This window comes from Oryctolagus cuniculus, chromosome 21 (assembly GCF_051225735.1).
Source record: "Oryctolagus cuniculus isolate XC-2025 breed Fujian yellow rabbit chromosome 21, ASM5122573v1, whole genome shotgun sequence".
In the NCBI taxonomy this organism is placed as follows: Eukaryota; Metazoa; Chordata; class Mammalia; order Lagomorpha; family Leporidae; genus Oryctolagus; species Oryctolagus cuniculus.
In genome coordinates, this window is record NC_142887.1 from 10,526,130 (window position 1) to 10,548,547 (window position 22,418).

Genomic DNA, 22,418 nt, shown 5'->3' on the forward strand with positions numbered 1-22,418 from the left:
GAACTGTGAAGACAGGAATCTTCACACCGCACAGGGACATCTCCCAGATCCGGGACAGGTCTGCTTCACTAAGTACTCGTATTTGGTAAAATTCAGTTATCACAGATTTTCATTTTACAACTTACATCTTTATTACATATCTTTTTCTAAGACTATTAAAAAAATCCATTCAAAATTTTTATTTGCATGGTAATAACAATGGGCTCATGGGTTCTAAGTTTCTTAAAGGTGTTTACAGCAATTAAAAATACCACAAGTCTCCAATCTGCAGCACCTGACTTTAAGTTCAAATTCGTCCAATGCATTCATTTTTAAAATTTCCCAGGTTTCTCTTGCGAGAGGACACGTCGCTGGCTGTTTCTCAGACTACACGCTGAGGCGGGCACATGCTCCTGTGAATAGGAGGACCTTCCTCACACAACGCAGTGAGAGCAGGGACTCCAGCCTTCCTGCGTGGCCTTCCGCTCAGGACGACGACAAGGAAGATCAAACATGGACTTGGGGTCTGTCCCCACTCAAGATGATCAAACATCCAGTGTTCCTGGAGAATACGATTCTTAAACATGTACGCAATATTCCACTACATAACCATGTCCCAACTGTTCCTTTGCTATCACCTGCAGTTTTCTGGCATTATGAGTAACTAACTCTGTGACGAACCCTCTGACCCTTAAGCTTTAGGCAAGACGATCACTACTTCAGCACAGCGCAGGGGTCAGCACACTTGCTCTAAGGCTTTAAAGGGTTTACGGTATCTCCAGATCGGCGTGAACTGTCCCTGCCAGGAGGATGCTGTCATGTCTGCCAAGCAGACTGCCATGGCAAAATGAAGGCAAATCAACCACAAGTCTACAGGGCTCAGCCACCTCAGAACTCGCACCACGGAAGCCAGGAGACATGTTACTGTGAAGTAAAATAATCAACAGAGATGCTTCCCACAAAGTCTACAGTGTTTCTCCAAAAATGAAAAGCTAAAGAGAAAAAGTCAGTACCAAATGACCAAAATGTTTTATTGTGACTAATTCTATTCCATGCATGAGCATGACGGTCTCCCTTGTTCATTAGACTTTGGCAATAAAAAAACAAGCAGCCTTGTACAGAACAGTGAAGATGCCGAGAACGAAGGTCGCCAACAGTCTCACTGCAGGATAAATATATAGATTTTAAAATTAAAAGGCCTCTCTCCCTTTGGCCAGATCAATTCTCAGTTCAGATCATTAAATACAGACAAGTTTCAGAATCACTTCTTCACTTCTCCAAGATCTTCGATACTGTCATCATCCACCTATAAAACACAAATTATTAGGTTTTGTGACTGTGGTGTCCAGCAGGAACAATGGAAGCAAGCTGCTATAAACACTTAATTCCACAGGCGCGCATGTCCCACACACTCACCTCCGGCCACTTTTCCTGAATGACGTCAATGATGTCATCTGTGAAGTCTCCCTGAATGATGATCTCGTCCTCCCCTGTTACTGAGGCACCACAGGAGAATTTCTGCGCAAAAAATCTTTGTGCTTCCTTAAGGTCAATTTCTGTGTGTTTTTTTTTTTTTTTAAAAGAAAGAGCAAGACTATAATTGGAATTATGCAAAGATATTGCGTCCTTCTGAAATTAAATCAGTATTTTAAATTCATAACAGATGGTGTTAATGGGTTTTACATGCCTTCCAGAATAGTAATTACAAATTCCAGAAGCAGGTCTTAGCAACTCAAATTAAAATAAAAACTCAGTACATGAAAACAGTATACTGTATACTATTCCTGACTCATAGAGTAAGACCACAATAAACCCAGGAACACACTGATTCCTAGCACTACCTACACACTGCCAAGTAGGAATGAAGTTCTTTGGTCTAAATTCTTTCAAAACAGAAACACAGCAGAGAACTAGACCTTCACACGATGAATGCGGTCCAGGAACTGCTCTTCAGCCCGTGCTGTCACTCTCACCCCCATCTCACTACTCGGTCAAGGCCTCCAGGCGCTGAGGGGCTCAGACGCTGCCTCCAGCTTCCCTCACCTTCTACTGCCAGAGCCACCCTGCAGCCCTCTGCCACCAGGCCCACGGAGGACAGGGACAGCACCGGGAGATGGCACAGGGAACCCCACCAGCCCTCCTCATCCACAAACAAGGTGCCCAAGCAGGAATTCAGAAACGGGAAAGTTATCTGTCCCCCCTACAAAAGATTTTTACATTTCTCCAAAATCTGATTTTGAAACTATCATTAAAATGCAAAATCTCATTTTGTATCTTCTTAGCAAAAAAGACCTGAGATGTGTTCACAATGCCAGAGAGAGAGAGAGAGAGAGAAACAACAGTTCACACATTTTAAACATTCTTAAGTCTGAACTCACCAAAAGTTGCAAGACCACATACTCTTGTCACATATTTCTTCTTTGCTCTGGGAATTTTGGCTATTGTAACCTTTTGTGGTACTGTCTTTTTCTTCTGTTTTATTTGACCTCTTCCACCTTTATTTAATAAGAAAGAGTTTAACATTAATCATTTTTTAAAATCATAAACAATATTAAATGTTTAAACTGCTGATTTCTAATTTTCAGAAGGTTCACATTCCTCTTCTCTTATAACAAAAAAAAAAATTTTTTAAATTAAATTAAAAAACCCTCACAAGCATGGAACCCCTGAATGAACTCTGTGGGCCTCACCCTTGGGCTGAGGACTCCGGAGACCAGGCCCTCCTGGGACCCAGAGTCTAGCAGCAGGAGACAAAAGTTAAACAGTGACGGCAACTGGACACACACCACAGCGGGATCCAAGAACACGGCACCGCGCTGACCTGCAGAGTACCAGCTGCCAACTGCTCTGCTTCCAGAGTGCAGGAAGCACCCAGGAAGAGACAAGCACTGGAGAAGAAAGGGCACTCCCGAGAACGAGGGGGACAGGGACAAGGCGCTGCTTTCAGAGACCACAGCGGAGTGAAGGGTGCTGACGGCATGGAGCAGATCCCGACGCCAGGCATTCGGGGACTGGTACATCAGGTTCTGGCACTGGACTTCCTATTGCGGAAGAGAAGGCCTGAAAGACCGTGCAGGAACGAAATAACCAGCTCTAGGCTTCATCAAGGTCACCACAGCGTGCAGGATCTGTGAACACAAGGCCTGACCAGAAAGGCCCACGAGAAGGCTCCTGCACCCATCAAAATCTATACCAAAGCAATGGCTACGTAAGCGTCACCAGGCACAAGACAAAGGGAGGAATGAGGCCAGGTAAGTGAGAGGAGAATGGACTAAAGGGGGAAAGAGAGGGAACCGAAGATGGTGCTCAGGCTGCAGCCCAGCGACCAGGTAAGTCACGGGGTCACTACAGAAACACGGGACTGAAGAAGCTGAGTGGGGCCTGCAAGCTTCGGTCTGCATGTGCTACGCTGGCGCTGTCTGGGGGCCACACACTTGCAGAGCAGACAGCAGGTCCAGAGTGCAGCTGTGAGCATCTGCAGGTACATCAGGGACGAGACAATCACCCAGAACACGCAGAGCGAGAATGCAGGGGGCCTGTGACAGAATCCTGGGGAGCAGTGCTGGCAGAGGAGGGGAGCCGTGATGCAGGAGCCCAGGGAGCACCGCACCTCGACAGGCGCAGACCGCACCAGGGCTCCTCTCCCCCAGCGACCGCGGGGCCCCCGGGACCCACCCGGACAGCCTGGGGTGGGGCAGCCGAGGAGCGAGCAGCAAGGGTGACCGCGAGTCCAGGCGTCGAGAGGTCCCGCTAGGGAAAAAGAGCAAGCTTAAGGTAGAAGGGGCTTTGGGTCAGATTCGTCTTTGTTTCTTTTTTAATTTTTTTTTTTTTAATTTTTTGACAGGCAGAGTGGACAGTGAGAGAGAGAGACAGAGAGAAAGGTCTTCCTTTTGCCGTTGGTTCACCCTCCAATGGCCGCCGCGGCCGGCGCACCGCGCTGATCCAAAGGCAGGAGCCAGGAGCCAGGTGCTTCTCCTGGTCTCCCACGGGGTGCAGGGCCCAAGCACTTGGGCCATCCTCCACTGCACTCCCTGGCCACAGCAGAGAGCTGGCCTGGAAGAGGGGCAACCGGGACAGAATCCGGTGCCCTGACCTGGACTAGAACCCGGGGTGCCTGCGCCGCAAGGTGGAGGATTAGCCTAGTGAGCTGCAGCGCCGGCCTCATCTTTGTTTCTTTAAAGATGCCTGAAATCTTTCTTTAAAGATGTCCTCAAAATATCGGCAAGCTAATCTGAGTCACAGGGGAAAATAATCAACGAGGAAAAAGGCAGGGCCGGGATCCAGGGCCGAGGAATTAGCTGGAGGAGGAGGAGAGACAAGTGCACAGAGCAGCTGTAAAACAAAGTGTCCAACTGAGCACCAGCAGGAGCGGAAAAACTGACAGGAACGTCCTCACCCCACTTAGTACAACACGCTGACAGGAACGTCCTCACTCCACTTAGTACAACACGCTGACAGGAACGTCCTCACCCCACTCACCTACAACACGCTGACAGGAACGTCCTCACTCCACTTAGTACAACACGCTGACAGGAACGTCCTCACCCCACTTAGTACAACACGCTGACAGGAACGTCCTCACCCCACTTAGTACAACACGCTGACAAGAACATCCTCACTCCACTTACATACAACACGCTGACAGGAACGTCCTCACTCCACTTAGTACAACACGCTGAAAGGAACGTCCTCACCCCACTTACATACAACACGCAGGCATTTTAGCAAGCTGCTTGCTTTTACATACATCCAGGGCAAACAAGCATGTTTTCTTACATACAATGTGCTCATAAAGCCCAAGTCATACTACATCCAGTTACGATCCTGAGAAGTGATTTTCACCCTCTGAATGATACACACGGAACTAAGGAACAGGCAGCTGTCACTCACTCTGGGAGCCCTTTTAATGACTGCTACCTCCCACCAGAGGGAAGGTGTACAAACAGAACGTGGATTCAGGGTTTACCTCTCTTTTGTTTTTTCTTCTCCTCTTCTTCCCCTGCTGTTCCTTGACCCTCAGTGATTCCTGCCTCTTGTTTGGGTGAATTTTCTAGAAAAACGAAATTAAAAAAAATGAAAATGAAATTTAAAAGCACACTTACATTAAAGAAAGCGCGATTTCACGTATAACAAGGCATTGTAACCACCAAGTGAGCCTGGAGACTGCACAGCAGATGATCATTTCTGTCAGATCCCTACTCAAACCTCATTCTGAAGTCACCGTAAGTAACGAAAAGAGAGAAAACAATGTCTCTGATATGGGAGGATCAGTGTTTTTTTTTTTTAAACCAAATGAGAGGCACATACAACACTAATACTAAACTTTTTTCTTAACCTTTGCTTTTCTGAATTCCATCTAGAGGACAAAGCTGTGTTTTGTTTGTTTTAATGTGTTTTTATTTTGAAAAAGAGACAGATCTTCCATCCTCTGGTTCACTTCCAAATGCCTGCCATAGTCACAACTGGGCCAGGCCAAAGCCAGGAGCTCCATCCAGGTCCCCACATGGGTCGCAGGGACCCAAATGCCTGAGCCATCCCACCTGCTGCCTCCCAGGGTGTACATCAGCAGAAAGCTGGGTCAGAGGCGGAGGCCTGAGCTGGGCCCAGGCGTTCCAGCATGAGACGGGGTTAACCTGCTGTACCGCAATGCCCACCCTCACCATGTGAAACTTGAACCAGTGCCCACGTGGGATGCCAGCATCACAGGCAGCGGCTTCACTGCTATGCCACAGAACCGGCTCCCCTCAGTCCATTCTCAGCACAGCAAAGTGACGCTGTTGGAACACGAGCCAGAAGTCATCTTTCTCTGCTCAAATCCCTCTAGTAGAGCCTCAGCTCACTCAAAGTCAAAGTTAAGACTTGACCTACAAGGTCCTCCTCACAAGATGTGGTCCTTGGGGCCTACTCTGTGGTACAGCAGGTGTAGCCATCACTTGAGACCAGCACCCCGTATGAGAGCGCCAGTTTGAGTTCTGGCTCTCCGCTTCCAATCCAGCTCCCTACTCATGTGCCTGGGAAGGCAGCAGAGGATGATCCAAGCATGCAAGCCCAGTATGGAATTCCTGGGCTTCAGGCTTTGGGATGGCCCAGCCCTGGTCATTTGGGAAGTGAACCAGAGGGTAGAAGATCTATTTCTCTGCCTTGAAAAAAATAAAAAAAATTTTTTTTAATTTATTTGACAGGCAGAGTTACAGACAGTGAGAAAGAGAGAGAGAGAGAGAGAGAGACAGAAAGCTCTTCCTTCCACTGGTTCATTCCTCAAATGGCCACAATGGCCAGAGCTATGCCAATCCAAAGCAGGGGCCCAAACACCCGGGCAATCCTCATTGCTTTCCCGGGCCACAGCAGAGAGCTGGACTGGAAGAAGAGCAACCAGGACTAGAACCGGCACCCATATGGGATGCCGGCGCAATAGGCGGAGGATTAACCTAGTGCACCACGGTGTCGGCCTCCAAAAAGAAAATTTTTTTCGGTCCTCCACTGCCTGATTCCATATCCAACTCTCCTGCTTTGATTAGCTCCAGACACAGAGGTGTCTTTGCTGCTTCCTGATCGCACCAGAGTGAGTCTGCCTCAAGGCCTTTACACTGTCTGTGTTTGCTGCCTAGAATGCTGACGTTTCAAATTCCCTCCCAATAAATCTTCTCTTTGTTCCTGTCAGCACTCCCTGCACACTGCTGTGCTCACCTGTGGCCTCCTCTAGGAAGCACCTCCCCTGAGAGCAGGAGGGGCTCTGACTGCTTTATCCTCAGAACCAGAGTGTGTGGCGCGCAGTGTGCGCACAGAGAGGCGGGACACACACGTGTCCCTGAGCCATTCACTTCACATAGAAAGCTGAGTCTTAGTCCCATCTGGTCTGAGAGAACTTGCAGTTTTATAATTACTGCCATTCTCTAACACCCTACCCTACCCAAGGAGGACTTTCAAATCTGTGAATCACGCCATCGACACATCTGCTTCCGGTACACAAGTTCCAGGAGAAAGAAAATGTCCATACCTACGGTAAGTTTTGCAAATTCATTTGGAAAATTCTTCTCTAACCACTGTCTGCATTTAGCAACATCCGGCATATATTCACAGTACTGGGAGGGACAAAGAACAAAGTCAGTCACAACAGAGCATTTGCAACCAACATATTTAATTAAAAATCATTTTTTATACTTGCTATATAAAGAACAATAAAACCAACCACAGCCACCTGCCTCCTTACGTACAGGCAGTCTGTACCCAACCAGGAAACCCCCAAGGTAAGTACAAGGTAGGAAGGGTTAGGCACCTCTTCCCTGCGCAACTGGCTTCTCCATCAGACACAAGAAAACGAGGAAAAATTAAAAACAGAACATCTCGTTCTCGCTTTAGGTACGTAAGACTGACTTCCCAAGTCTTACACGTAATTTATACTGCTATTTCTTTCCTCTACCTGGACATCTGAATTCTGGCTTTAAGGTCACTCTTGTCTTCTTAGCTGACTATTCACAAGTTTCATACAAAAATCCAAAATGTGCAGCCAAATGAAAAAGATGTTCATGTGTAACTCAAAGTCCAAAGGAATGAAAAAAAAATTTTTTTTTTTTTGGACAGGCAGAGTGGACAGTGAGAGAGACAGAGAGAAAGGTCTTCCTTTGCCGTTGGTTCACCCTCCAATGGCCGCCGCGGCCGGCGCACTGTGGCTGGCACACCGCGCTGATCCGATGGCAGGAGCCAGGTACTTCTCCTGGTCTCCCATGGGGTGCAGGGCCCAAGCACCTGGGCCATCTTCCACTGCACTCCCTGGCTACAGCAGAGAGCTGGCCTGGAAGAGGGGCAACCGGGACAGACTCCGGCGCCCCGACCGGGACTAGAACCCAGTGTGCCAGTGCCGCAAAGCGGAGGATTAGCCTAGTGAGCCGCGGCGCTGGCCAAAGGAATGAAATTTTAAGACCAGAAAAATATTCTAAAATTATAGAAAGTTGAAACTTTAAATCTAATAATAGAAAATGCTTCATAAGCTCTTAACCTAGCTTTTTTTTAATTTTTTTTTTTTTAATTTTTTTGACAGGCAGAGTGGACAGTGAGAGAGAGACAGAGAGAAAGGTCTTCCTTTGCCGTTGGTTCACCCCCCAATGGCCGCCGCGGCCGGCGCGCTGCGGCCGGCGCACCGCGCCGATCCGATGGCAGGAGCCAGGAGCCAGGTGCTTTTCCTGGTCTCCCATGGGGTGCAGGGCCCAAGCACCTGGGCCATCCTCCACTGCACTCCCTGGCCACAGCAGACGGCTGGCCTGGAAGAGGGGCAACCGGGACAGAATCCGGCGCCCCGACCGGGAGTAGAACCCGGTGTGCCGGCGCCGCTAGGTGGAGGATTAGCCTAGTGAGCCGCGGCGCCGGCCTTAACCTAGCTTTAAAATTAACGGTGACTTCAAATGCATAGGTTAAAAAACGAGAACAAAATCACTTACCTCTGTTGGTAATGAACACACTGGGGAGGAGAGAAGAAGATGGAAACGTCAGACACACCAACGGGCTCGCCGTTCCTTTTCTATTTAACAAACACTTCATTGCTCATTTTTCTGGTCATTTTTCTGTACCACTATGCAAATGCTGCTCTTCAAGGTTTGAGGTAAGAGGTACATGGTTGCTTGAGATGACACCATCTTGATTTCTTCTTTGTCTTTGGCAGTTGATGGAACATCAAACTATACTATCGTACACCTACCATGGCCACACCATAACTCTTTCAGCAGGTCTGAAACTAAGCTAACATGGAAACAATTCTTCACACAACAAGGTCCAGTGGAGCCAGTTATCTCTCTCTATTCCTTTCCTGACACAGCCACCGCTTTCCATTTGGAGACATTCACAGACGTCAGCACACTGCCATCTCTCTGTGCACACTCACAGACGTCAGCACACTGCCATCTCTCTGCGCACACTCAGACGTCAGCAGCACACTGCCGCCATCTCTCTGTGCACACTCACAGACAGCAGCACACTCCATCTCTCTGCGCACACTCACAGACGTCAGCACACTCCATCTCTCTGCGCACACTCAGACGTCAGCAGCACACTGCCGCCATCTCTCTGCGCACACTCACAGACGTCAGCACACTCCATCTCTCTGCGCACACTCAGACGTCAGCAGCACACTGCCGCCATCTCTCTGCGCACACTCACAGACAGCACACTCCATCTCTCTGCGCACACTCACAGACGTCAGCACACTGCCGCCATCTCTCTGCGCACACTCACGGACGTCAGCACACTCCATCTCTCTGCGCACACTCAGACGTCAGCAGCACACTGCCACCATCTCTCTGCGCACACTCACAGACGTCAGCACACTCCATCTCTCTGCGCACACTCAGACGTCAGCAGCACACTGCCACCATCTCTCTGCACACACTCACAGACGTCAGCACACTCCATCTCTCTGCACACACTCAGACGTCAGCAGCACACTGCCGCCATCTCTCTGCGCACACTCACAGACAGCACACTCCATCTCTCTGCGCACACTCACAGACGTCAGCACACTGCCGCCATCTCTCTGCGCACACTCACGGACGTCAGCACACTCCATCTCTCTGCGCACACTCAGACGTCAGCAGCACACTGCCACCATCTCTCTGCGCACACTCACAGACGTCAGCACACTCCATCTCTCTGCACACACTCACGGACGTCAGCACACTGCCATCTCTCTGCGCACACTCACTGACGCCAGCACACTGCCACCATCTCTCTGCGCACACTCACTGACGCCAGCACACTGCCATCTCTCTGTGCACACTCACAGACAGCAGCACACTGCCGCCATCTCTCTGCACACACTCACAGACGTCAGCACACTCCATCTCTCTGCACACACTCACGGACGTCAGCACACTGCCACCATCTCTCTGCGCACACTCACTGACGCCAGCACACTGCCATCTCTCTGTGCACACTCACAGACAGCAGCACACTGCCATCTCTCTGTGCACACTCACAGACAGCAGCACACTGCCATCTCTCTGCGCACACTCACAGACAGCAGCACACTGCCATCTCTCTGCGCACACTCACTGACGCCAGCACACTCCATCTCTCTGCGCACACTCACAGACGCCAGCACACTGCCGCCATCTCTCTGCGCACACTCACTGACGCCAGCACACTGCCACCTCTCTGCGCACACTCACAGACGTCAGCGGCACACTGCCATCTCTCTGCGCACACTCACAGACGCCAGTACACTGCCATCTCTCTGCGCACACTCACTGACGCCAGCACACTCCATCTCTCTGCGCACACTCACAGACGCCAGCACACTGCCGCCATCTCTCTGCGCACACTCACAGACGCCAGCACACTGCCATCTCTCTGTGCACACTCACTGACGCCAGCACACTGCCACCTCTCTGCGCACACTCACAGACGTCAGCGGCACACTGCCTCCATCTCTCTGTGCACACTCACAGACGTCAGCACACTGCCATCTCTCTGCGCACACTCACAGACGTCAGCACACTCCATCTCTCTGCGCACACTCACAGACGCCAGCACACTGCCATCTCTGCACACTCACAGACGTCAGCACACTGCCATCTCTCTGCGCACACTCACTGACGCCAGCACACTCCATCTCTCTGCGCACACTCACAGACGCCAGCACACTGCCATCTCTCTGCGCACACTCACAGACGTCAGCACACTGCCATCTCTCTGCGCACACTCACTGACGTCAGCACACTGCCATCTCTCTGTGCACACTCACAGACGTCACCACACTCCATCTCTCTGCGCACACTCACAGACGTCAGCACACTGCCATCTCTCTGCGCACACTCACAGACGTCAGCACACTGCCATCTCTCTGCGCACTCACAGACGTCAGCACACTGCCATCTCTCTGCGCACACTCACAGACGTCAGCACACTGCCATCTCTCTGCGCACACCCACAGACGTCAGCGGCACACTGCCTCCATCTCTCTGTGCACACTCACAGACAGCAGCACACTGCCATCTCTCTGTGCACACTCACAGACAGCAGCACACTGCCATCTCTCTGCGCACACTCACAGACGTCAGCACACTGCCACCATCTCTCTGCGCACACTCACTGACGTCAGCACACTGCCATCTCTCTGCGCACACTTACAGACGTCAGCACACTGCCATCTCTGCACACACTCACTGACGCCAGCACACTGCCATCATCTCTCTGGAGCACACTTTCCCTTTCCTCCTCTTTCATGTGAGCAAGACCTCGCTGCAAAGCTGGCAGGGACTTTGGTTCAATTCTGTCACTGCAGGGCCTGCATCAGCTATGGACTGCAGGAACTCAGGTAGCTTCCCCACCTACTTATAATCCCACTACTGGGCTGACTGCTTATTTTGTTTTGTTTCTTTATTATTTATTTGAAAGCCAGAGTCACAGAGAGAGAGGGAGAGACAGAGAGAGAGCGTCCATCTGCTGGTTCACTCCCCAGATGGTCATATCAGCCAGTGCTGGGCCAGCCAGGAGCCAGGAGTTTCCGCTGGGTCTTAGCAGCGGCCCAAGCGCTTGGGTCATCCTCTGCTGCTTTTCCCAGGCCATTAGCAGGGAAGCAGCCAGGACCCGAACCAGCACCCATAGGGGATGCAGCATCACAAGCAGTAGCTTTACCCTCTATGCCACAACACTGGCCCCACCTGTTTTCATTTGTTACAGCTAATAATGAGTAGTTCACTTTGCACAATAGCTTAAGATCTCTTTCTTTTAGATTGTTTATTTGAAAAGCAAAGTGACAGAGACAAAAAAATGAGAGATCCTGCATCTGCTGGTCCACCCCCCAAAATGGCCGCCAGGCTGAAGACAAGAGGCAGAAGCTCTATGCAGGTCTCCCACAAGGGGCAGGGGCCCAAGCACTTGGGCCATCCTTCACTGCCTAAAGCTAGATCAACGGCAGAGCAGCCAGGCCTCAACCTGGCACTTCTGGGATGCCAGTGTCACAGTGTTTAACTCACTGTACCAGAACGCCAGTCCCCATCTTGAGACTTCTGAGGGAGAGGGGGTGTGACACCATCATCACCAACAGCAATTACCACAGATTGTGCATTTATTATCAGGTACTCTGATAGCCCCTTGTCTCAACTGTCAAACAGTTTTTCCTTCTTCACACTATTTGTTGAACTCTTTACTTGACATAGTTAATCATATATGTATACAGACAACTGAAGTTGATCTCAGTAGAAAATAAGAGTAGAAATGAGAGAGGGAGGAGAAGTTGTGACTGTAAAGCTGTGCAGTTCTGCATACTTTCCTACAGACTTACTTCTAAGGGTACAGTTTAAAAACTTGCCATGGGACCCCAAATCCAAAATGCCATCTAAGAGTTAAAGTGATCATATGGATAGGATTAAGTGTTAAAGGGATCATATAAATAAGATCAAGTGTCCGGCAATAATAGATAGAATTAAAAAGAAGAGAATGTTCCAGCATGGGAAGCAGTCCACACAGCAGACTCATAGAATGACAATCACTTTAAATAGCACTCTGACCTCAGAATCAGCCCTTAAGGCATTCTGGTCTGGCTGAAAAGCCCATGACAGCACCTCAGGCATGGAAAGCCAAGAAAGAATGGCAAGAAATGACCTACATGAAGGATCTCTGTGAGTGAGACTCCAGTGGAAAGAGGTGGCCATCAAAGATGTATTTTTCTCTAAAGGGAGGAGAGAACTTCCATTTTGCTTATGGCCTTGTCTAAATACTAATGGAGATTATGCATTCAAGAGGTTTCCAGAGCTCATGTCAAAAGCCTCAGGTGATCACTGATGTCATATGTAAGAGTGTTAATTGTTAAATTAAAAAGAGGAGTCACTGTGCACTTACTTCCCATGCAGGACCTCTGTCCTCAATGAGTTGTATTATGAGCATTAACCGTAAAACTACTTCTCAGTTTGTGTGTGTGTGTGTGTGTATACGCATGTGCACACAAATCGCTGAAATCATTACTTTAAGTATAGAGATGGTCTTCTGTGTATAAAGTTAGCTGAAAATGAATTTTTTTTTTTTTTTGGACAGGCAGAGTGGACAGTGAGAGAGAGAGAGAGAGAAAGGTCTTCCTTTTCCGTTGGTTCACCCCCCAATGGCCACTGCGGCTGGCGCACCGCACTGATCCAAAGCCAGGAGCCAGGTGCTTCTCCTGGTCTCCCATGCAGGTGCAGGGCCCAAGCACTTGGGCCATCGTCCACTGCACTCCCGGGCCATAGCAGAGAGCTGGACTGAAAAGGAGCAACCGGTACAGAATCCGGCGCCCCAACCGGGACTAGAACCCGGGGTGCCGGCACCACAGGCAGATGATTAGCCTATTGAGCCCCAGCGCCAGCCTGAAAATAAATCTTAATGGAGAATGGGACCGAGAATGGGAGAGGGAGGAGGATGAGGGGTGCGAGGGTGGGTACAGTGGGAAGAATCACTATATTCCTAAAGTTGTACTTATGAAATCTGTATTTCTTAAATAAACGGTTTCTTTGGGGAAAAACAAAAACAAAAAAAAACCCTCAATTTCTTCCATTGACAGCTTACTATTTGCAAAGGAGAAACTACCTTTTCTTTCTTTCTTTTTTTTTTTTTTTTTTTGACAGGCAGAGTTAGACAGTGAGAGAGAGAGAGAGAGAGAGAAAGGTTTCCCTTTTTCCATTGGTTCACCCCCCAAGTGGCCACTATGGCCGGTGCGTTATGGCTGGTGCACTGCGCCAATCCGAAGCCAGGAGCCAGGTGTTTCCTCCTGATCTCCCATGCAGGTGCAGCGCCCAAGCACTTGGACCATCCTCCACTGCCCTCCCAGGCCACAGCAGAGAGCTGGACTGGAAGAGGAGCAACCAGGTCAGAATCCGGCGCCCCAACCGGGACTAGAACCCGGGGTGCCAGTGCCGCAGGCAGAGGATTAGCCAAGTGAGCAATGGCGCCGGCCCAGGCATAGATTCTTAGACACTCCAGGAACTTTTCAGTAATGCTCCACTGGCTACCACGCACGGAGTCTTGAGTCCCTTCCAGATTAGAGCCACGGATCTACTCAATCTGGAGACATCCTCTTCTCACAGCTGTCCCCAGCACTCCTTAGCACTAGCCTAAACGTGTTCTTGCACTCCTCCTTCTGAGAATGTCAGAGAAACCAGCTCACCCTACATGCTGTCATCATCCACCTAGCCTGCAGGAAGACTCACCCTCTGTCACACAAAACAGAAGCTCTACCCTTCCTTCTCCATCCCTGATAATGGATCCATTTTCTAATTCCCTCTCCCATCCTCAGCCTCATTTTCTCCACCCAAGTGTCTCCCTGGAGCACTGCCAAAATTTCTACACAGGTCTCCCGCCAAACACACTGCTCATACGATGAACTTTCCAAAATGCAAATCTGACTGCCGACCTGCATATTAGAAGCCTGCAGGCTCTTAGGGTGACTAAAGACCAAAATAAGTCAACATGGCCTACAGAAGTCTGCTGGCCTCGGCAAAACTGCAGTGCCAGTGTGTGGTGCAGCAGGTAACGCTGCCACCTGTGATGCCAGCATTCCATGCGGGCACTGATCGAGTGCTGGCTGCTCGACTTCCAAGTCAGCTCTCTGATGATGGCCTGGGAAAAACAGCGGAAGACGGACCGACTGCTTGGGCCCCTGCTGCCCACCTGGGACCTGGAAGCTCTTGGATCCTGGCTTCAGTCTGCCAATGCTGGCCACTGTGGCCATCTGGGGAGTGAACCAGTAGATGGAAGCTCGCTCTCTTTTTTTTTTTTTTTTTTTACAGGCAGAGTGGACAGTGAGAGAGAGAGACAGAGAGAAAGGTCTTCCTTTGCCGTTGGTTCACCCTCCAATGGCTGCCACGGCCGGTGTGCTGTGGCCGGTGCACCGCGCTGATCCGATGGCAGGAGCCAGCTGCTTATCCTGGTCTCCCATGGGGTGCAGGGCCCAAGCACTTGGACCATCCTCCACTGCCCTCCCAGGCCACAGCAGAGAGCTGGACTGGAAGAGGAGCAACCAGGTCAGAATCCAGCGCCCCGACCGGGACTAGAACCCGGTGTGCCAGCGCCGCAAGGTGGAGGATTAGCTTAGTGAGCCACAGCACCGGCCTCGCTCTCTCTTTTTTAGAGCTCTCTCACTCTGTCCCTCTCTCAAATCAATCAATCAATCTTTAAAGAAAAAAGGAAAGTCTGCTAGCCTGGCTCCTACAATCTCCATCTTCATTCTACCACTCCTCCTGCTGTCAGCCACTGCCTAGCCAGATTGTCTTCCTTCTGTCTTTCAGCTAAATACACTCCCTATGGCCACAGGGACCCCGCATGTGTTCCTTCCCACTTCACCTGGCTTAACAACCCATCAGGGGCCAGCACTATGGCACAGTAGGTTAAGCCTTAAGTCAGCATTCATGATGCTGGCATTCCACATCAGCCAGCCAGTTGCAGTCCCAATTACTCCCCTTCCGATCCAATTCTCTGCCTGGGAAATGCACTGGGAAAGCAGCAGAAGACTTGGGAAAGCAGCACATGATGGCCCAAGTACCTGCCACGTGAAAGACCTGGATGGAATTCTGGGCTCCTGGCTTCAGCCTGGTCCAGTCCCAGTCATTTAGGGAAGGAAGCAGCAGATCAAAGATCTCTGTCTCTCCTTTTCTGTCACTGTGCCTTTCAAAAAAAAGTAAAATACACCTTAAAACAAAACAAACAAACAAACAACCTACTCATCCTAGAGATCTGACTTAATCATTACTCGCCCGGATTGGCACCCCTGACTCCCAGGACTAGGGCAAATCCACAACCACACCCTACTGGACCATCACGCCCCTTATCTTCCTGGCACTGATCAGCTGCAATTCCACATTCATCCAGGATCACATAAAGTTCCCTGAAGCTTTGATCCCCCTGTGTGCAGCGTGGTGTGCCTGGCACAGGCAGTACATCAAACCTTCACCAAGTCAATCGCCTGGAATCCCTGTAATGGAATCCAAGCCAGAATGGAATGAGAAGACAGAGAAAACAAGGTCAACCAGCACTCGAAGTGCATTTTGGGAACAGGGAAGAGGAAATGGGAGACAAGAGACGACACCCAGTCCCTTCAGTGAAATCGCGACTTCAGCTACGACAGGCCCTGTGGGCCCGAGAGCTCGTTCTGGATCTGCCCATCTCAACTCCATCTCCAGTTCACCCTCCACGCGCATTCACGTCCTTTTCACTTGTCCTCAAAAACGTGTCTCACCCTGGTTCCACAGCCCTAGTGTAAGTCGCCTCATAGCCCAGGGGCTCCCACCTGATGTCTGTGCCAGTCTCACCCATTTCAGGAACCTCCTTCCTTCCAAACAGCTGTCGTCCTAAAAGACATAGCCGGTCCCATCACTCCCGGACGAACAACTTCCCAAACGTCCTTTCTTGCTCCTACACACAAACTGCTGCCACCTGCGCTCCAGCCACAGCGACTTCCGTCCACGCTGTCCCTCCGAGGGACATCCATGCTTCCAGGCCCCGTGCGGGTTACTGACATCTCATGCTGTAATGGCTGTTGTCTCAGATTTTAATCCTGGCCCCACCTCTCATATGATTCAGAAACCTATCTTTAATAAAAGCAGAAGAGTATTATATGCTATAAAACTTAAATAACATACAAAAACATAAAATCCACTCAGAAAGTGTCCCTTTTTCCCGTTCTCCCAGGTAGAGCCAGCTGGTTCTGTACCCCACAGTAGTCAGGTCAGCTCGGCAGTGCACACGTGGAACACTGCAGCTCACATGCTAGCCTGTCTGACCTCGGGGTGAGGCTGTGACAATCAGGCCTCACACTCCCGTAGAGCGAGCCCGGTGCCTGGCAGAGTGCACATGCTTAGGAGACGTTTTCCGAATGAACCCAAGCTGCTCTCAATGCGACTCAGCCTCTCGCTGGGAGCGGAGCCGGTCTTAATTTGCATCTTTTTTTTTTAAAGAGGGAAAGGAGAGGAGGAGGTAGAATTGACAAGGAATATGTCATTTTCTCTTCTATTTCTCTCTTTCATCAGTTAGGTTTTCTGTTTGAGGGTTTCCCTCTTCTTGAAGCACTCCAAGAATACTAAATGCTTTCACAAACTGCTTTCAACAGTTTTCATAAAATGTATTTTTCCCTTCTCCCTCGTCTTCAAGTCTAATTCACTGCTTTATCCTGTTTATCCTTCGTCCTGTTTATCCACAAGACTCTCTTTCTCAACCTACGCTTCCTAATTACAGCACTCACTTAAAGCTTCATTAATGTTGCCTGAAGTCTTCCTATGGCCTGGCCAGTAAGCCTGCCTTCCTCAACTTTTCCTCTGCTCCAGGTTCATCCCACCTCACTTCTCTGTTAACACCTCCAGTGACTTAGCACCACCGACAAACGAAATCCCGCTAACCTGGTCCCAAACCACACGGCCGTACAGTTCCTGCTCCTCTACTTCAGGATGCCCTCATTGCAACCCAGCTGCACCCATGTTCCTGATTACTTCGTCTGAGCATGAGTCCTTGTGCCCTTCAATGCCTGCCTGAATGCTACTGCCCTTTGACGCACCTGTGACGCAGTTCCGGACTCCCTACAGCGGGCAGAAACCACTACCTGTCAGTGCTGGCACGGAAGCCAATCACCCCAGGCCTTTACTGCCCATCTCCCTGCTGTCAATCTCGCCTGCACCTTTTTTTCTTAAAGACTTACTTTATTTATATGAAAGGCAGAGTTCTGAGGGTGGAGGGAGAGGAATCTTCCATTCATTGGTTTACTCCCCAAATGGCCAAAATTACCAGGATTGGGCCAGACCAAAACCAGGAGCCAGGAGCCTTTCCTGAGTTTCCCACGTGGGTGCAGGAGCCCAAGCACTTGGGCCATCTTCTGCTGCCTTCTCAGGCCATTAGCGGGGAACTGGATCAGAAGAGGAGCAGCCAGGACTTGAACCGGCACCCACATGGGGTGCCGGCTTCACAGGTGGCAGCTTTACCCGCTACGCCACAACACCAGCCCCTTACCTGCCTCTTCCTTCCAGCCCTCGCCGGTACCTACCCCGTGTGAGCTGCACTGACAGGAAGCGCAGGACAGTCTCACCGCTGTGTATTTGACCACACAACTTAGCCCAGGACCGCCTGCATCAAAGGGACTCAGAAAACCTGACGCTGCAAACTGCTGATTCACTGTGATGTGGATCCCAGTAACAAGGCCATCATGTTTTCTTAGCAAGCTAGTTAACGAAGGCCACCATTTTTAGAGAATGGTAATGTCAGAGGGAAAATAAAAGGCAAATCTAAACCCATCTCCATTACTGGCTGTTCAAGTAAACCTAACACCAAGTGGAAGCCTGCGTTGTACTGGACGGTGTTCCCTAGACAGACGTGACCCCTCAACCACCTCCACTTCCCAGTCCTCGTGCACTGACACAGGAAGGTCTCACCCTTTACTCACAGTGGCTGTCAAGTGGAAAATGCTGTTTCCTGGGCCGTGCTGTGGCGGTCACCTCAAGCCAGAGTCCCGCTGCCGGCTTCCAGCTGAGCTGCCTGATGCCCCTGGGAAAGCAGTGGAGCGCAGCCCAGTGCCTCTGTCACTCTCTCCACCACTCTTTCAAGTAAATACAACGAATCTTTAAAGAGAACGTTCTCCCATAGTAGCCATCATACAGATACCTAATAGAATCTGTATTCTGGCATCTTGGACCAGTTTTTCCTGCACCCTTAGTTTTACCCCATAATTACTGGGGGGGGGGGATTACCAGAGGCAGACATTCCCACCAAGCTTCCTAACCTCTCGTCAACTAAGCAACCCCTCCACCCAGCCACAGACTCCACCCAGCTCACCCCACTCCAAGCACACCCAGGGCTCTTTCCACCCTACTCTCTCCTTGACTGAGAAACGCTCACGTATTCTCAAACGACCACCTCTGCGGCTAAGAACCCAGATACTTACTCCCCGTCTATAACGTGTGTGTATTCTTCCATCTGCAGAGACGCAAATCCACGTAACTGGAAAATGAGCCCACCGTCCATCTCCAAATCCAATCCTCCCAGAGTCCTCACCTGTAGGGGTGATCTCCTGCTTTCAATCCTTCCACTTTACAAATATGGAATCCAGGGGCTGGCGCTGCGGCGTAGCGAGTAAAGCCACCACCTGCAGTGCCAGCATCCAATATGGGCGCCAGTTCAAGACCTGGCTGCTCTACTTCCTATCCAGCTCTCTGCTATGGCCTGGGAAAGCAGGAGAAGATGGCCCGACTCCTTGGGCCCCTGTGCCCGCGTGGGAGACCCAGAAGAAGCTCCTGGCTCCTGGCTTCGGACAGGCCCAGCTCTGCCCACTGGGGCCATTTGAGGGGTGAACCAGCAGATGGAAGACCTCTCTCTGCCTCTCTGCAACTCTTTCAAATAAATAAATATGCATTTTTCTAAAACATGAACTGAATCCACTGAACCTTTCTCCCTTCTGTCTTTTCTGTGATTAACCCCTTCATTTCCTCTTGCACGGCTCCCACGCTAACCAAAGCACTCACTTACCTCAAACCTACATTTCTACACTGGCCTTTCAGTTTGTGGGTTCTCCCTCCTCCAAAATGCAACGCACTAGTCTTCCCTCATCATTGTTATTTTCTGCCCAAGGCACTCTAATGCACCTCCCAGCTGAGGCAGGCCCCACTGCTCTCCCCACTTCATGGATGAGACTGGCCACCACCAGGCCAGGGTTTAAACTCACATATTCCTCACTGTCGGAAGTCTCCCCACAAACGACCCCATCGTCCCACCCTGGTCTGCAGATTAAGTCAAGCTCCACTTCCTTGAAAACGTTCTACTACCTTCTAACAAAGATCCCTCCCTTTCCTGAATCCTCGCTTACACAACTTCAGAAAGTTCACGAAGGGGCCGGCACCGTGGTGCGGCAGGGTGGGCCGCGGCCGGCAACGCAGCATCCCATTTCTGAACGCTGGTCTGAGTGCCAGCTGCTTTGCTTCCAGTCCAGGTTTCTACTAAAGCGCCTGACAGGCAGCGGTAGGTGTCCCCGGGGGAGTTCCTGGTTCCTGGTTCTGCCTGGCCCAGCCCTGGCTGTTGCAGCCATTTGGGGAATAAACCAACCAATGGACAATCTCCGTCATTCTGCCTTTCAAATCAATCAATCATCTTGAAAACAAAAAGTTCACAAAAGGACAGAATTTAAAAATAAGTTTATTTGGTGCAAAAAAATAGGAACTTTGAGGCTGGCACCGTGTCACAACAGGATAAGCTGCCACCTGTGACAACGGCATTCCACGAGTGACAGTGCAAGTCCTGGCTGCTCAGCTTCCGATCCAGCTCACTGCTATTGTGCCTGGGAAAGCAGTGGAAGATGGCCGAGTGCCCGAGTGTCTGAGCCCTCGCCACCCATGTGGGGGACCTGGACAGAGTTCCAGGCTCCTGGCTTTGGCCTGGACCAGGACCAGCCATTGCAGCCACTTGGGGAGTGAACGAGCATATGTAAGATTTCTCTCTCTCTCCCCCCACCCACACCCCTGTAACTCTGCCTTTCAAATAAATCAATCCTTAAAAAAAAAAAAAAAGAGGAGGGATGGGCATTGTGGCACAGCAGATTGACCACTGCTCTCAACACTGGCAACCCATCTCAGCACGCCCGCTCAAGTCCCGGCTGCTCCACTTCTGGTCCAGCTTCCTGCTAATGTGCCTCAGAAGATAGTGGAAGTTCAAGCACTTGACCCCCGCCACACGAGTGGGAGACCCGGCTGGAGTTCCTGGCTCTGGTGGTCTGGCCTAGACCTGGCATTGTGGACATCTGCAGGGTAACCCAGCAGGGGGACGATCTCTCTGTTGCTCTTCCTTTCGAATAAATAAATCAGCAAATCTAAAACAACGACGACAAAGACGAGGAGGTCCTCGGAGGGAAAACACTGACTCTCAGCCGTGCGTTACCCAGGCCGGGAAGACTTCCCAAGACTGCCCTCACCTCGCACTCCTTAACTGACGACGCACACACCACACGCCGCACGCCTCTCCACCGTCCCTTCCACTGGGGCACTCTCCCCATCTCCTCTTCCACGGAGCCCCGTCAACAGCGAGAGAGAGCCCAAAGTCGGAATGAGGGAATGACCCACGCGTCTGGATCCCCCTGCAGGCCTGGAACAAGACCCAGGTCACACCGGCTGGGAAAATCCGCTAACCCACGCCTCCTCCTCTGCAGGGCCCTGCCCCGAGCAGGGGTTCACCAAGTAACAGGAAAAGACCGCAAGCGGAGGGGGAAGGTGGGCCGCCCACACCCCATCCTGGAGCTCCAGGTTCTAGTCCCGGCGCCTCCACTTCCGATTCAGCTTCTGCTAAGGCCATGGGAGGCGGCGGGTGATGCCGCAAGCTCTTGGGTCCCTGCCGCCCACATGAGAAACCTGGATCTGGGGAGTGAACCAGCGCACGGAAAACCTCTCTCTGCCTTTCAAGTAAGAAGACAATGAAAAAACAAAAATCAGAGAGACGCAGAAAAAGCTCAGTAGGGTCCAATGTTTAACTATTACAACGCGTTTGGAAAAAAAAAAAAAAGGCAAACGCCAGCCCCACACTTGCCTCCACAGTAGAGCACGCGGAGTGGGTAGCCCGCATCTAACTTGGCACTGTTCCGAGGGTCCCCCTTGCAGTCAGCACCGCTGCATTCGGAAACGTCAGAAGCCATTTCACAATCCTGCGGGCGGAGACAGGGACACACCTTCACCTTTCCGCCCAAGACCCCAACGGAGCAGCAGCGCCCACCCCGAGCTCCGTGAGCTGGCAGCGTCGGGCGCCCCGCATCCGCCCGGCCGGCACGCGAGCAAGTGCACAGCAAGGACCGGGGGCCACCGGCCAGAGCCGGCGACGGCGGCCCCGGGAGACGGCGAGGGGCTGGGAGGGGAAGCGGGAAGGCACCCAGAGGCCCCCGGGGGGCCCCGAACGCAGGGCGGGGGGCGGCCAACGGCCGGGGAGGGGCGCGGAGGCGAGGGCATGGCAGGGGGCGGGGTGGCCCGAGCCCGAGGATGAGGGGAGAGCACGGCGGCCGCACTAGGGGCACGAGGGCGACGAGGGCCGCCCGGTCCGGGGCGACGGGGCGACTCCGGGGTCGGCAGAGGGGCCCCGAGGGCGGGGGTGCGGGAGACGCCCCCGGCCCGGCCCGGCCCCCAGCCTCCGGGCAGCGCCTCGGCTCCGCCCACGCTCTCTACGAGCTTCTGGGACGCCGGGGAGGCGCGAGGGGTCGTTACCCGGGCGGTCGCACAGGCCCCGCCGCCTCCGCTCCCGCCGCTACCGCCAGCTGAAGCGACACATGCAACTCCTCTTCCCCGGCCAGGGCCGCCCGAGAGCCCGTGGGCCAGGCGCGTCCCGCGAGACAACCAGCTTTTACCGCGAGACTCGGGCCGCCGCTGGGCGGATGTCGCGAGAAGCCTGGAGGAGGGGGCGGGGCGAAGGCAGAGAGCATGCGCCTTCCACCTCTGGGGGCGGGGCCGAGCAGCCGAGAGCCGAGCGGCCAGTAG

The 22,418-nt window shown here is 51.7% G+C and overlaps 1 protein-coding gene across 4 annotated transcripts; it reads right to left on the reverse strand.

Moving 5' to 3' along the window:
• Positions 1–985: 985 nt before the first annotated feature.
• Positions 986–22,405, reverse strand: DENR (density regulated re-initiation and release factor). 4 transcript variants are annotated; one of them, XM_089323187.1, is made up of 8 exons: positions 22,289–22,402; positions 21,484–21,598; positions 8,415–8,434; positions 6,977–7,061; positions 4,946–5,029; positions 2,358–2,474; positions 1,396–1,535; positions 986–1,285 (listed from the first exon to the last, which is right to left on the reverse strand). In XM_089323187.1, exons 1-8 carry the CDS (start codon positions 22,361–22,363, stop codon positions 1,241–1,243), a joined length of 681 nt encoding a protein of 226 aa, XP_089179313.1. In that variant the 5' UTR covers positions 22,364–22,402; the 3' UTR covers positions 986–1,240. The 4 variants fall into 4 exon arrangements, with proteins under 4 accessions (XP_089179313.1, XP_002722774.1, XP_089179314.1 ...); XM_002722728.6 differs by lacking the exon at positions 22,289–22,402 and adding an exon at positions 22,149–22,193; XM_089323188.1 differs by lacking the exon at positions 8,415–8,434 and having other exon boundaries at positions 22,289–22,405.
• Between the last annotated feature and the right edge of the window lie 13 nt (positions 22,406–22,418).